The 13,953-nt window shown below is 39.9% G+C and overlaps 1 protein-coding gene across 2 annotated transcripts; it reads left to right on the top strand.

The window, feature by feature from the left end:
* The first annotated feature begins 106 nt into the window (after nucleotides 1-106).
* On the top strand, nucleotides 107-13,219 carry EAF2 (ELL associated factor 2). 2 transcript variants are annotated; one of them, XM_008638252.2, is made up of 6 exons: nucleotides 107-291; nucleotides 2,571-2,665; nucleotides 3,342-3,478; nucleotides 4,243-4,388; nucleotides 7,640-7,906; nucleotides 12,374-13,219. In XM_008638252.2, the coding sequence occupies exons 1-6, from the start codon at nucleotides 189-191 to the stop codon at nucleotides 12,418-12,420; spliced, it is 795 nt and encodes a 264-aa protein (XP_008636474.1). In that variant the 5' UTR covers nucleotides 107-188; the 3' UTR covers nucleotides 12,421-13,219. The 2 variants fall into 2 exon arrangements, with proteins under 2 accessions (XP_008636474.1, XP_017595648.1); XM_017740159.1 differs by lacking the exon at nucleotides 3,342-3,478 and having other exon boundaries at nucleotides 115-291.
* Nucleotides 13,220-13,953: the final 734 nt, after the last annotated feature.

The raw sequence follows: 13,953 nt of genomic DNA, 5'->3' as shown, positions 1-13,953 counted from the left end.
CCGCTGGTGGAGACGCAGAGAGGGACGCGCTCCCTGCCCAATCCAGCCCGGCGGGGGCGGGGCTCTGCGGGTCGCAGCCTATCGGAGCCCGCGTGGGCGGCTCCCGCCGGTGCGGGCGGTGTGAGCGATGCTCGGTGCGGGCGGCGGTGGCGGCCCCGGGGCCCGCCATGGTGTGAGGTGCTGCCGCGATGAACGGAGCGGTCCCGTCGCTCTACGACCCCAAGGCGCGGGTGCTAAAGCTGGGGGAGAGCTTCGAGAAGCAGCCGCGCTGCGCCTTCCACACCGTCCGCTGTGAGGGCTGGGGTTGGGGCAGTTCTCGGGGGCTGTGGGGGTCGGGGAGGGGTTCGGCCGCCCGCGGTCCCCTGAAGGGCGAGGGGTGGCTGCGGCCATGCTCGGGGGCTGCCTCTATCCCGGGATTCTGGGGCGCAGCTGGGAGCTGAGTGCCGTGGAGTGCTGGTCCAGGATTTCGGGAGCGGTGCAGGTCTCAGTCGGTTCTGGGAGCACGTACGGCCATTCTAGCCAAGAGCTGCCCCTCGCTACCCGCTGGGCACTAAGTTCGCTTTTTATGCCTTTTCCATAGTGTCTCCCTGCTGTTCTGCTGTAAACCGAGCTAAGATGAACCTGTGGCTCTGCCCTCTTTCCTTGCGCTCAGTTTTTAGAAGTTCCGTACAATTCAGCAATCAAAGGTTAAAGGCAGGCAGTGTTAATCACGGAGCCAGTACGCCCTCCCTGAGTACATAATTACTATCTAGAGCGGTGTGTGCTCAAAGATTCTGAGGGTAGCTAGGGAACAAATGCTCCCAGGATTATAGTCCTTGGTAATTTAGGACCGTAGCTTCTGTTTTTGTTGTCTGGTTATTTATAGACTGATATCCCCAAGCTTCATTCTCACGTATGTTCTCTGGAGAGTGTCCTGTGTGCAGGATGGGTAATGTGCTCTCTGTGAGCAGAGGGAACGGCACTTAGGCAGATAGTCTGCAACTGTGCAAGCGGAGGAGAGTGGAAAAAAGCTATAAAATGGATTTAAGCAAATGCTGCAATTTGAAATTTACCCTAATTTTAAAGAGGAGTAACAACCCCGTCTGGTACCTCCTACCCTTAGAGTTTCATGCTGACTCTTGTAATTTGATGATTTATTCTGAAATCTGTTTTGAAATCTCTCTTCCTTTCCAACAAATGAGACATAGAAACTGGCACGTTCATTAGTTCTATCAAATGCACATGCAGAAGAAATATCCTCTGATAACTGACGTTTTTCTTAACAGTTGAGTAAAGGGAAAACAGCTGCTGGTTAGAAGTTAAGATTAGAAGTATCAGTATCTTCATTTTCTAAAGTATTAACAGCCCAATGGCCACATATTAAAGCAAATATTCTCTGATTTGATGAGAAACTTTGGAACTGTTGTACGCTTATTCCTGTAAGATGACATTTAAGGGTTTGTCCTAAGCAAGGTTAGCAGGGGCTGTCACCTGTGTGTGGGCTCCGAGCCTCCTGCTGCGCGCACAGCCCTACCCACCAGCTCCTGCAGCCTGGTTTTCCTGCCCGGTTGGTGTGCTGGCTGGAGCCATGCTTCCCAGCTGCGGTCTGTGCCACCCGGCCCGTGGCTGCAGGCCGAGTTGAGATGGGGCAGCCAGCCAGGCGAGGAGTGTGTGCCGGCCGATGGGTCCCCTCCGCCCTCATTCGGCGTTCGAGGCAGGGCACCGGCATCCCCGGGGTGCGAGACTGGCCCTGCCTCACCTGGAGCCGCGGGCTCAACCCCACATATGTTATCACAGACCTCGAAGAGCCTCTTGATGCCATCCTGTTTCCCTAAATCGGCACAGGCAGAGTTTTGGCTGTAGCCTTTCCCAATTTATTTGCGGTGGAAATAATGCTTTGTAGGTAATGGTATGTACCAGACCTGCCGTGCTGATGCCTGAACACATGCTCGTTTGCAATGTCTCAGAGTTTTGAAAAGGACCAGAAATGGATACCTTCTTTTGCTCAAAACTTATTTTAACTAGTACTTTAGATGCTGAAAAAGACAAAATGTAAATCAATGTTAAATTGGGAAGGAATTTCACTTGTAACAAAAAGAACTATACTGAAACCCCAAGTTTTTGTCAAGTTCTGACATGCTTGTTACAGTAAAGTCAGAAACAGAAAAAGGGATGCATATTGAGGGTTGATGTTGTTCTTTGCATTTTCAGTCACTTGTCTACATCTCCCATGTTTGGGATTAACATTTTCAAGAACTATTTATTGATTCTTCTGAAGATAATTATATGAGGATTTATCTTTTGAAATATAAGACAGCTTGTTCAGCCTTTTTATCCATTAAAACCTAAAGGTGTTTTCCTAATTTTAACCAAAAGATTTAAACACTTACAACGAATCCTGAGAAAAGCAGCTTGACTTTGAATTCTACTGACTTATGGAATGATCTGCTCAGGGGAATGGTAGATGATGGTAGATGATACACTAACAAAAAAGGCTTTTACTTAACAGCCTCCAACTGCAATTAAGTGGTGCCTACATTTACAAGATTCCTGAAAAGCCTGTAAATAATCTAGTTTGTTTTTATATTTAGATGACTTCAAGCCTGCATCGATTGATATGTCCTGTGAAGGAGACCTTGAAGTTGGCAAAGGTGAACAGGTGACAATAACGCTGCCAAATATTGAGGTGAGTTGGTGTGGCTGAAGAGTGGCAGGCTTAAGGGAATGATTTATTTTGTTGTCCTAAGTATATATCCTGACTATGGAAGGGCATAAAGTTTCAGTGCTGTTTCAGAGCTGCCTGTGTGACTTTTAGAGTAGAAAAACAATTGCTCTAAGAATGCAAGATTACAAAAGACACAAAGGTTAAACAGCTGCACTGTAACTTTAAGTGTATTTGCCACACTGGAAATATGCTGTAGGATGACCCAGAAGTGTTGTGTGCACAGAAAAGCTTCATGTGTGTGTTGGCAGTGCAAGTTTCCCCCTGGTATTTATTGCTCTAGTGCAGTTCTAAAGCAGGAAAGACTGGAAAGGGAAAATTTACTACCTGCCATGCTTTACTGCTCTGCTGATACGGGAACTGAAACCCCTTTTGATGAGAGGAGTCCTAGAGAGAGTCTGCTTTCCTTGGGAAATAAGCATTTAATCAGTTTCAAACTAAGCTAAGCAAGTAAAATCCCATGCCAGTCAAACACCAGCTGCTTTTGGACATGGCTACTGTGAATCTAATTTGAATTAACCAGGAACATTTTTAATGGCTAGAAATGATCACTTGTAGTGAACTTGTCATCACTGATGGATTGTTGTTTCTAAGAAAAAAGACTACAGGAGTAACACTTACTGGACTTCTGATTCAATAGGGCTCAACTCCACCAGTGACTGTGTTCAAGGGCTCAAAGAAGCCTTACTTAAAAGAATGTATCTTAATTATCAACCATGACACTGGAGAATGTCGCCTAGAGAAACTTAGTAGCAACATCACTGTGAAAAAAACCAGGTGGGTGATTTACAGGAGAAACAACTGTGCTTTACTCATTATGAAAATCAATTTGTTAACGAGTCTAAATTGAGATATATTACTACACATTACTATTTTTAGGAAAACATAATTTTAGAAAGTACCTGGCCTTGTTCAAAGGCGTGAAAAGCCTGCTTTCTCAGCAAACTGACTTCATGTGTTTTGAGTCATGATGGCAGAAGAAATGGAAATTTATTTTTTTGTAAACAAAAGATGTTATATTATTGAAAGAAACAGTAACTATCTTCTGGTGTGTTTAGAGGGAGGAAAAAAATATCTGTTTGGCTGGTACTTGCCTACCTTCTTCTGACTTGTAAATGAGGAAATCTAAAAAAAAGAAAATTTTGTGACACTTCTCAGTAATTTTAATGGCTTTGTTTTCTCATACCAAGTTTTTAAATATTTTTTTTCTGCTGCTGAGTTCATATAAGTGATTTCCAGCAGAATTATTATTAAGTGATCCTTGGCAAGGGTAGCAAGGTATAAAAACAAATCAACTGACAAAGTGTTATAAAGTTATTAGCACTATATCAAAAAAATAATTTTTAACACATTTATAGATGATATTAATAGTATAATATTAATATATTATGTGTGTTAGCATAATAACTTACCTAAGAATCTAATGGTGCTATTTAGAAAGGCATGAGAAATAATTCCATGGTACCATATCCCCTTTATTCCTGCCTTTTTCCTTGTATCTTGCCTTCTAGTAATTAAAAATCTTTTCCCTTCACACACAGAGCTGAAGGAAGCAGTAAAGTCCAGTCTCGCATTGAGCAGCAACAGCAGCAAATGCGAAATGCAACAAAGGTTCCAAACAACGTTAAAAACTCTCCAACAAAAGAAAAAACATTTCCATCTTCTCCTATGGATGATATTGAACAGCGTAAGCTCCATTGGCACATAAGTTTCAGAAACTTTGCTGTTAACAAGCAATTAGTTTTTAAGAGGTTTTTGAGTGTGTGGGTTGTTTTTGTTTTGTTTTGTGTTATTTGAGAAGCAACTTTACTCTGATATGGAAATGGCCACTCTGGCTCAAGTGGGTAAAAGAGCAGTATTTGTAGCTTGCTAAGGTAAAAATCCAGCTGAACCATTAGGCTTTATAATGCCAAGGGTCCTGCTGTTCTCTGCTTGACTCTGTCTTCCACTGCTACTTTAATCAAGTATTTAGTTGGTTGTATTGTGGTACTGGAGCTAAGTCACTTCCATTTTGACATTGCTGTTTTTTCTTTCTGTGCACTCAGCAAACATGGGTTACAGTACCTTACAACTCAACATACAGTTTAAATTACCAGATAGAGCCTTGTGAAAGATGAGGTTCCAATGAAAAAGACAGCTAAAAACTTGCACAAATCAACCCTTGAGCAGTGCTGTGTACTGTTTCCTTGAGCGACTCTGGTTTAGTATGACACTCATATTTCACTTAATAGGAGGCCTTATTTCCTTTTGGAGGACAAGGAAGATGGCAGGTGGTAATTACTTGCTACAGAAATGCTGACAGGTGGCAGTTTCATTGACTAGAACTGACATCTGCTTCCTAAGTTGTTCTGAATTCCTTTTTAAACAGATTTTTTTAGACGTCTCATTATGAAGATGGTTTTTGTTTCCATTTTGGTCTTAAGCTCTGACCAGAAATCTATATGGCAGAACAGTACTAGAATGCATCTAAGGTTGCAAAGAGGAAGGAAAACTGGAGCACATGAAGTAAAATGATGCTTTTTCTAGGTGGTCTGTTCTTTTGGGGGGAGTGGTGGTGTCAAACATTAAAAGTCTCCAAAGTGGCTGCCAATGTACCAAACTCTTGTGTAGTGCCAGTCCAATTTTGAGTACTATTTAAAATGCAGAAAAATTGAAAAGGATGGTAGAAATATTATCAAGTCATCTAGTCCATCCTTCTGTCCTAAAGTCAGATTTCTGATATAACTTTTAACCTCTTCTTAAAACCTTCCACTGACAGATCCTTGTACTTGCTGGCAAGCCATTCCAGGGCTTTGCTCTCCTTACTGTTCGGATTCTCCTGTATAAATAGTCTGACAGCAAGCCTATTACTACTTTCATATTTATCATGCAAGTACACAAGTACAGACCAGATTACTGTGCTGCTTTTGAGCAGTCCTTCATGGACTTAAACTCCTCTGTTTTTCCCATTCTTTACGCAAAATTACACCAGTTGGTTTAATCTTTCCTTAGAAGTCTCCTTTCTAAATCTCTGATTTGTTGTCAGTTTTCTTTAGCTTTCTTGCAATGAGTCCAAAAACTTCCTGTAGTCCCTAAACACATCTACTGTTTCAACTAAGGTTTTAGCAGTGCTGACTTGAGCAAGAAGGCTGTCTTACAGGCACCATTCATCTTTATACACAAAGAACAAATAGTATCATGTCTGTAGTATCACAAGACCAAATAGTATCAAGTCATTTCTGCAACAGCATCGTGTGGTAGAACAGTGTGTAGGGATCCCCGGTGACTCTCGGACTCTTCAGAAGCGTTCCTACTTAATCGTTCTGCATCCCATGGTTGTGTAACTTACTATTCCTGCTTAGGTACGCTACCTGGAACTTGGTACTAACTTTGTTTTCTGGGGTGGGGGGAGCTCATTCTGCCATTATCCTCTAGTGTATGTACAGCTCTTCCTTCACTGGTTAAAAGTACTTAATTTAAATTCTGTCTGATTAAATGACATCAAAATTCAAGGCAGAGATCTTATTTCTTAGCTTTTGGTATTGGCCATTCACTTAAAATTTTTCTTATATTAGACATTGCTTAGCAGGAAGTGGAATTAAATGCTTATGACTTGAGTGGTGTCTTTCAGTTAGGTGTCTTACACCTCCAGATGTGTGGTAGATCATATTATCTTATACACATCCTTAGCAAAAGAAGGATGCTTAGATGCTTCCAATTCTTACTTTTCTTCTGCTTCCCTTATCTTTTTGCTTATGTTTGAGTAGCCCAGTCTTTTATTGTTCTTTCTTTCCTAGCACTGGGTTAATTTGTCCCTGTAGCCATTGCTGCACTATTTCAGGTGTCATATTTCCTGAACACCATTTTCTTTTAGACTGGCCTTTGGTAAAACTGGCCTTTCCTTTAGACTGGCCTTTGATAACTCAGAGTCTGTTTCATGGAAGTTTGTGTTAAAGATTAATTTAATTAATTTTTTTTCCCTCTCCTTTCTTTTAAACTGTGCACTGTCTTGCATCTCAGTGACTTTCACCTTCAACCTATTCTGTATTGGGTAAATTTGAAGTGAGATGAGCCACTCCCCTACTTGCCTTATTGTGTCTGCTATATCACAGCTGTTCCTGAAGTATTCTAAGAGCTTGTAAGACCATCTTAAATGTCTAGGTACTTACAGTCTTGAATAGTGATGAACTTCTGCACCATAACTCCTCAAGTCCTCCCTCCACCATGATTCAGAGGTCTGTTTCAGACTTCTCTCAGCACTCATGTTTTGCACAATTATTATGTGTACCTTTCTGCAAAGATTAACTTCCTCTGGATGTTGGTCTTAAGCTAATGTATGTCAGAAATCCATACTGTGCAGCATTATTCGCTCCTCCAAATCTATAATGAAATGAGGATTTGGAGAAACCTTCCTAATATGAACTTTGGATGGTTCTTTTGGATATTCTTCGTGCTTAACTTGATTTTGAGCAAAATGTCACATGGTCCAAACAACTGTATTGATTGTAATGCTGAACTGCTGGGAGGCATTTTGGGTGCAGCTGCAGACATCTTACAGTCACTGATCTGTGTAACTGCAGTTTTTAGTCAGTGAAAGCCATCTTTTGGGGTGCTAAGGAAAACACAGAACATTTTCTGCTAGTCGCAGAATTTAAAGGCTGTGTGGGATGCATTACCCCATGGAATGTGGGGTTAAGCATTCGGGTTCACAGTCACCCTTGTTCTAACACTTGGCTTAAAAGGGAGCTCAAGCTATGAGAGAAGAAAATCACATGACAGGCTGGATACTCACTTGTGCCCTTTTCTTTGTTCTGGAGAGTTTTGGTGGGCTTGGTCTGGGTTTTTTTTAAGTCGCTGTAGTGTGTGTGCCCGATGTCTGTTGATTTTTTCCTTTTTCCCTCTTCCTTATATTTCAATTATGATGAATGTAAACTGAGAAACAAATCATATTGTTTGCAGAGCTAAAAGCAGAAGCCAGTATCATGGACCAGCTGAGTAGCTCTGACAGTTCATCTGACTCTAAAAGTTCTTCGTCCTCTTCATCAAGTAGTGAAAATAGTTCTAGTGATTCTGAAGATGAGGAAATGAAGCCCTCTCTTCCTATGTCGATGCCGTATTTGCAGCCTCAGCCTACTGTGTCTGCCATACCACAACAGGCTGTTCCTGACAAAGATGCCAGTCATAACAGACCCCAAGAGAGCAGTGGTCATATGATGAATACACTACGTAAGTACAAAGGCTGTTCTTTTCTTAGTGCACAATTCCAGACATCAAGATTCTGAAAGGAAACCATATTGTTTTTAAGTATGTCTCTGTTATAATTAAAACTGTGGGAAGTGATGCTAGGGTTTGATTGTTCAGCAGCAGGCTGAATTAGACACTGAGCTAGAAGGTTTGTGGTTCACAGAGATATTAAATTAAAGCTGAAGCAGTTGAAAATATTTCCTATTCTGGCTTCCTCCCAGTTCTATACATTGGGACTGGAGAACAGTAATTTTGTATTGAAAATACTTGAATTAACAGGGCACTCCCTAAACATATACTTATAATTTCTTGAATAGAACTATGGGAAGGATACTATGGTTGCAATGCTCTGAGTTACAGAAGAGATGGTGTATTCTTAGCTGTGTCAGTTACTATTCGTGGCAGTGTTCCACTGGCCAACATGGCAAAACTGTCCTTTACATATAAGGAAGGAGGTGATCTTCTTTCAGGTGATATTATCTTATTCTGCCCATTCAGGCAACTGAAAATGTAATTTGAAGAGTAGCTGTGATGTTCAAGAGGGGTTGCTGCACAGCCTGGAATTGAATGCTCAATGTATTCAAAAAAAGGAGAGTTTGGAAAACAGTCACATAAAAAAAAACCCCACTAGGTAGAGAAACTTAAGTTCACTGCCTAAATAACAGGAATACTCAGACATAGAAGTGAGTATTCAGCTATGGTGACTCTTCCAAAATGATTACATTTTTAATTAGCTCCTTAGCTGTTGGCTCTTGGTTTGAAGAGATTTCCATCAACCCTGGTTTGCAGCCTAAGATCTTTATGGTTTATCATTTCTATGTTATACTGAACTTTTATACTGCAATTTTAGACTGGCAGATCTACTTTTATTTCAGGTCTTAATGGATAACTTGAATGGGATTTTTTTTATTTTTTCTTTTTGTTTTTAGCTAGTATTTAAATACTTAAATAATCTGCATTGGTATTTAATTATGTACTGCATTAACAGATAAGATCAGACTGAAAAGTCCTGTGACTTCATGTGCAGAGAACTAAATGCTGCTTTCATTTTACTGTCACTGCAGAGAACAATGTCTTCATGTGTACAGTTTGCGTAACGTTAGAGTGCCACTTATTTCAGCCCTTACTCACGAATGCGATTCCCCATTCTCCATGCTTTAAATAAAACTGTTATGAAAATGTGATTAAGCTCTATCGCCGGTGACAGAATCTCAGCTGGCAAAGCTTCCAGTGAGAAATACAAGTACAGGTGACTAAGTCCACCATTTCCAGCATAGGGAGAAAATGCTGCTTAAACCATGACGACATCAAGACTGTTTCAGGGGAAGTTGGTGGCTTGATGTTGTTCCACATCCATGTTGACAGGTAGAACCTCTGCCTGTAACCTCAGGCCTCTTGAGCTTGTCCAGCTCTTGAGATTAATGCCATTTACTTCTATTATGGTTAGAGATTTGTTACTGCTTAAAACGATTCCATCCCCAACTTCCAGTGCAGTTAACACTTACAAGACACTTCCACTAGTTAAAGATCAAACCAGCTACTTCCAAGGAGATTGCTTTTCTCTAGCTTTGTTGCTGAGGGAATTTGGCAGGAGAGTGAAACCTGGAGAAACTAAATGGATAGCACATTGTTCTACTTTGAATGGCAAGAGTTCTCAGTCAGGATTTTGTACAGTCATTTCTTCCATCTCAAGGTTTTGCAAAATTAAATATTGAATCAACAAATGTCAGCACAAGCTGCTTGCTTGTCTAATCTTGCTTTGAGGTGTGCGTGCTCATGTCTGTGACTAGTTTTGTGCACCTCTGTAGAATCAGAGCCATACTGGGTAATTAGTGAAGTTGTTCTTTGACTTTCTGTGTGCAGGGAGAAGGCTGGGGGAAGCTTAGAGAGCAGAGTTTTATCTTGCATGTAGAAATTATACAGGTGAGATTTTGTAGAATTTGGAAAATGGAGGAAGTGGTGTCTAGAGCATGGTAACCAAATACTTCTGTCAAATACATATGTACCTCTTCAGGAATCTGGGGCTCAAGACTGCCCCTCACTCCCAGAATACTGTTTCTTCCCCTTGCTACCTTGAGAAGATGGTTATATAGGCTCACAACTTGCCGTATAACGAAGTCTGTAAATGGTGGCACTAATAAATCTGTTCTTCATGAATATTTGATCATATGTTGCTTTATATCTACTTTTTGTTTAAACAAGGTTATGTTAAACAAAGTAACTTTCCAAAGAAAACCCAGCACAGATGGGCTATTCTGGGGCCTTGTGTTAGGTACTTAGTATTCAGCAGAACTTCACTTTTGATACTGGTACAAACATAGCTGTTTTACTTTGTCAGGTAATAATTTTCCCTTACATTAGTTTGGTGTTGGTGTGACCACTAAGATCTGTGAAGCAGTGATCACTCCTATGAGTTTCCCTGTCCCCTATAACTAGCAAGAATTCAGTTGAGTATATTATATTCACCGATTTAAAAACTTAGGAAATACTGTAATTTGCAGTGCAATCTATTTCCCCAATTAATATTGCTAATAAGCAACTGGCACCATGAAAGCAAACAATTCAACAGCTCTCCCCCCCTTCATTGCTGCCTCGTAAGTACAATAGTCTAGATGTTTCTTCATGGTCCTCATTAAATGAACTTTCTATCTTTGCACCAAATCCACCTGAAAGCCACCAGCTCTAGATTGTGCTATTTTGCCCTCTCTCTGAAGGTGTTTTTTGGAGGTAGGGCTGCAAAAATGAGGCAGAAAGTTTAGCCTGAAGTAAATCCCAACATATTAATTCTGACTCTGGAACTTGGAGTTCTTGCTTTTCCCATCTGCTGGTTTTCACAAGCATTGGTATTTTTGGCTGGTGTTACAGGGTTTGTGTAATTTCTATTAACTGTGTTGAAACAACTTTTGAAGGCTGCAGAAACACTATTTGGAAGGTTATCATCTTGTTCACACTCCCTATCTTCTCGTAAAGTAGGTACTGCATAACAGGGCTGGGATTTCTAAGAATTCACTGTAATTCTCCTTTGAGTGATAAATACATGAGTTTAATTTACCAATACCATTTTCTGTCTTGAAAGATTTTTTAGGATATTACATTGTTCTGAATAATTATTGACAAATAACTTGATTTTGTTCTTTCTAAATTGCTTTTTAAATTTATCTTAAAATAATATAGCTGTAAATATTTTCTCTATATAGAGGATTGGAAACAAAAAAATTATCAACACTAATACTTTAAAGATTGCTGGAAACAGCCATCTTCACTATTCTTTTCTTATATAAAGTGTTTTTGTTGTTGCAGAGAAGCATGTACCACTTTCTAAGCTTTAGTGATGACACAGTGGAAAACAAAGGAAGGCTAAATGTGGCCATGTTAAAGACTCCAGTGTTCTGGAAGAAATGATACGCCTGAGAACAAAAGATCCAATCTGAGTGTCTTGTGGGGTTTACCCCCTTGAGGTTACTTTTTCACCCATCTGCAAAAGGGATCTGTGAAGGGTGCTGCAGCTGAGGAAAGGGCATGTGAAAATAGTGTGTTGACTCATTTTTCTCAGTTTCAGTGATTTTTCTTTTGTTTTCAGGCCATTTCTGCACAACCTGAGATGAGTTTTTTTTCTTTTGTAATGGTTGTTTGGCAAGGGAGGTGTGGATAAAAGCATACCAGTTGGAACAGACTCCTAAAAATGTGTGGGAAGTTGCTAGATATGATGTAGATTGTGTAGAGCATGCTGCTGTATTTTTTGTTACTTATCTGTCATCCTGGGAAGATTCCCTCCCTCCCACCCCCTGAGCTTATGGACATCCAGGGCGAGCACAGTGTAGTCTTTTTACTTCCTCATTTTGAAATATATATATAGAGAGAGCCACCAAATTAAAGTGCTGTGTAAAATTCCTTTTGATGTTTTGTTTGCTCACTTGTTCCAAAACCAGTTTGAAATAGTAGGTCACTGATACATCTTTAAGTGGTATGTCAAAGAGCTGCTCTTCTTGATTGAGACACCACTTTGTTTTCAAGCACAGCTGAGTAGCATTCAGATGTGTTTCAAAAAAACCCAACAACTTGTTTTTCATAAAACTGCATTCACCAGCAGTTTTTCCACTTGTGAAGCATGAAAATGTGGGTGGCAGAGATAGCTAGGTGTTGTCTTTTGTGATCTGGTGATATTAAATAAATGCTCTTGTGCAAATAAGCTAATGGCTTCCTTGCCAAGATTTTAAAATTGTAGAAAAGTGATATCTCTAAGGTTCTTCAAAGGGGAGTTTGGTTCTACACCTATTTACTCTTTTATCATAAAATAATTTGGGTTAGAAGGGACTTGAAAGATCATGTAGTCCAGCTTCCCTGACCTGTTTGGTACTAGCTTTTGTAAGCCTTAATTGGGAAAGGCAATACTTTGAAAGAAAATTATTTCCTTGAAAATGACTAATCTATTGACTCTTTCTCTTCTAGGAAATGACTTGCAGCTGAGTGAATCTGGAAGCGACAGTGATGACTGAACAACTTTTTGGCCTTAAATGTATCACCTTTTTTTGCTAAATATGTCTTAGCATCTGTTTTGCACTAAGATTAGATTACCAGAGACTGGAATGAATGTCCTCAATTTTGATAATAGACATCCTAATTTTCTACTGACACATCATGTCTATAATACAGCAGCATTGATATCCTGTCAGTGCTATGGTTATGAGTTTATCTTTCAAATTACTGTATTTACAGTAAAATTGTGTATGATCTGATTTTGATTATTTTTGCCTCAGCCACCTGTTTTACTTGAAACTGATTTGTAACAGCTAGTTACTTTATATAAATAGCTATGGAATGGAGAAATTTCTGATATTTATGGAGGCAAGTTTCCTTCCTATCATTTAAATGCTGATCTCACAACTTTGACTTGGAGGGAGTGAAAGGGAGAACAACTAAATGAGGTCTGCTGTGTCAGCTACACTTTTTGTTCAGTTCACAGTTCATACCTTTAAGGAAACTGCTGAATAATGTGGTCCACTAGTGCAGTTACAGTTTACAATTGTTCAACACATTGCTGAATTATTAATTTCATTGTATTATGGGACTTCGTATTTCTGAGCCTCAAGATTCCTAAGGGAACTTATCTATTCTCTGCCTTTTTTATGTAACTTGACTAGGGCGGTCTTTTTACAACCTTTTTGTATCTAAATGTAGGTAACTGCAGAGACAGCAATGAATTTCCTTCATTTAATTCTGTAATGGAAGTCAGAAAATTTCTTTGTAGAAGTATAAAAGTAATTTAATAAAGCAAATATTTATCATTTTCATGCATCAGATGCCGTTTTTACTGCTTATGAATTCGATTTTCTACCTAAAGTAGTCGTGCCAGTGAAGGGGTCAGGCAAAGAAATAAAGCATTGAAATAGTAGCTAATAAGGACTCTCCACCCTGTCTACAAGACTGAAATGTTTGTTGCTTTTGTTACATGAGCTGACCCTTAGTAAGAGCTTGCCAAAAGTTTATGGTGATGTAACTGAATGTTTATTACAGATTACATCCAAATGCCTGTGGAAAGTAATACTGTAGTATTAGACAAGAAAAGGTCTTATTTCTTCCACATTTGAAATTATGCTTCAAGACCTGAAGAACGGGGGATCAGACTCCAAATTTCATCCTGTAATTTGCTACTGAAGAGTTTTGTAACAGTAGCAAATGTCTGTAGGGTGAGGTCTGACAAGATAAGTCTCCTCAGTCTCACACAGAAGTCTCCTTTGCTGGATTGCAGTGACTGGGTCACAGCTCTGTGTCTAAACGGTGAGGGTTGAATCCCATATGTCAGCCCGAATGTGCAGACATGGAAAAAAATGCACACTCAGTAAATGTATACAATAGATGGTACTAGAGGAGCTTATCCCAGTAATATATGGGAAATGCTGCTTTCCAATGCTTCCATACCTTGTGCTCTGCACTAAATCACAGCTCATTAGTCTTCTGGCTTCCTAAAGTTGGTATCATAAGAAGCAAAATGTTCTTGTGTTTATACTCAAAGGAAAAAGCTCCAGTTA

Source organism: Corvus brachyrhynchos, unplaced genomic scaffold (assembly GCF_000691975.1).
Source record: "Corvus brachyrhynchos isolate BGI_N302 unplaced genomic scaffold, ASM69197v1 scaffold126, whole genome shotgun sequence".
Taxonomy (NCBI): Eukaryota; Metazoa; Chordata; class Aves; order Passeriformes; family Corvidae; genus Corvus; species Corvus brachyrhynchos.
Note: the sequence above shows the minus strand (reverse complement) of the source record. Positions and strands in the feature narration are given on the sequence as shown.

Bases quoted from the DNA above. Each gene is read 5' to 3' on its own strand.
- EAF2 (XM_008638252.2), top strand. From the start codon at position 189: ATGAACGGAGCGGTCCCGTCGCTCTACGACCCCAAGGCGCGGGTGCTA. The intron at 4,389-7,639 runs GTAAGCTCCATT...TATTGTTTGCAG, and splicing joins TATGGATGATATTGAACAGC to AGCTAAAAGCAGAAGCCAGT. The intron at 7,907-12,373 runs GTAAGTACAAAG...TTTCTCTTCTAG, and splicing joins TCATATGATGAATACACTAC to GAAATGACTTGCAGCTGAGT.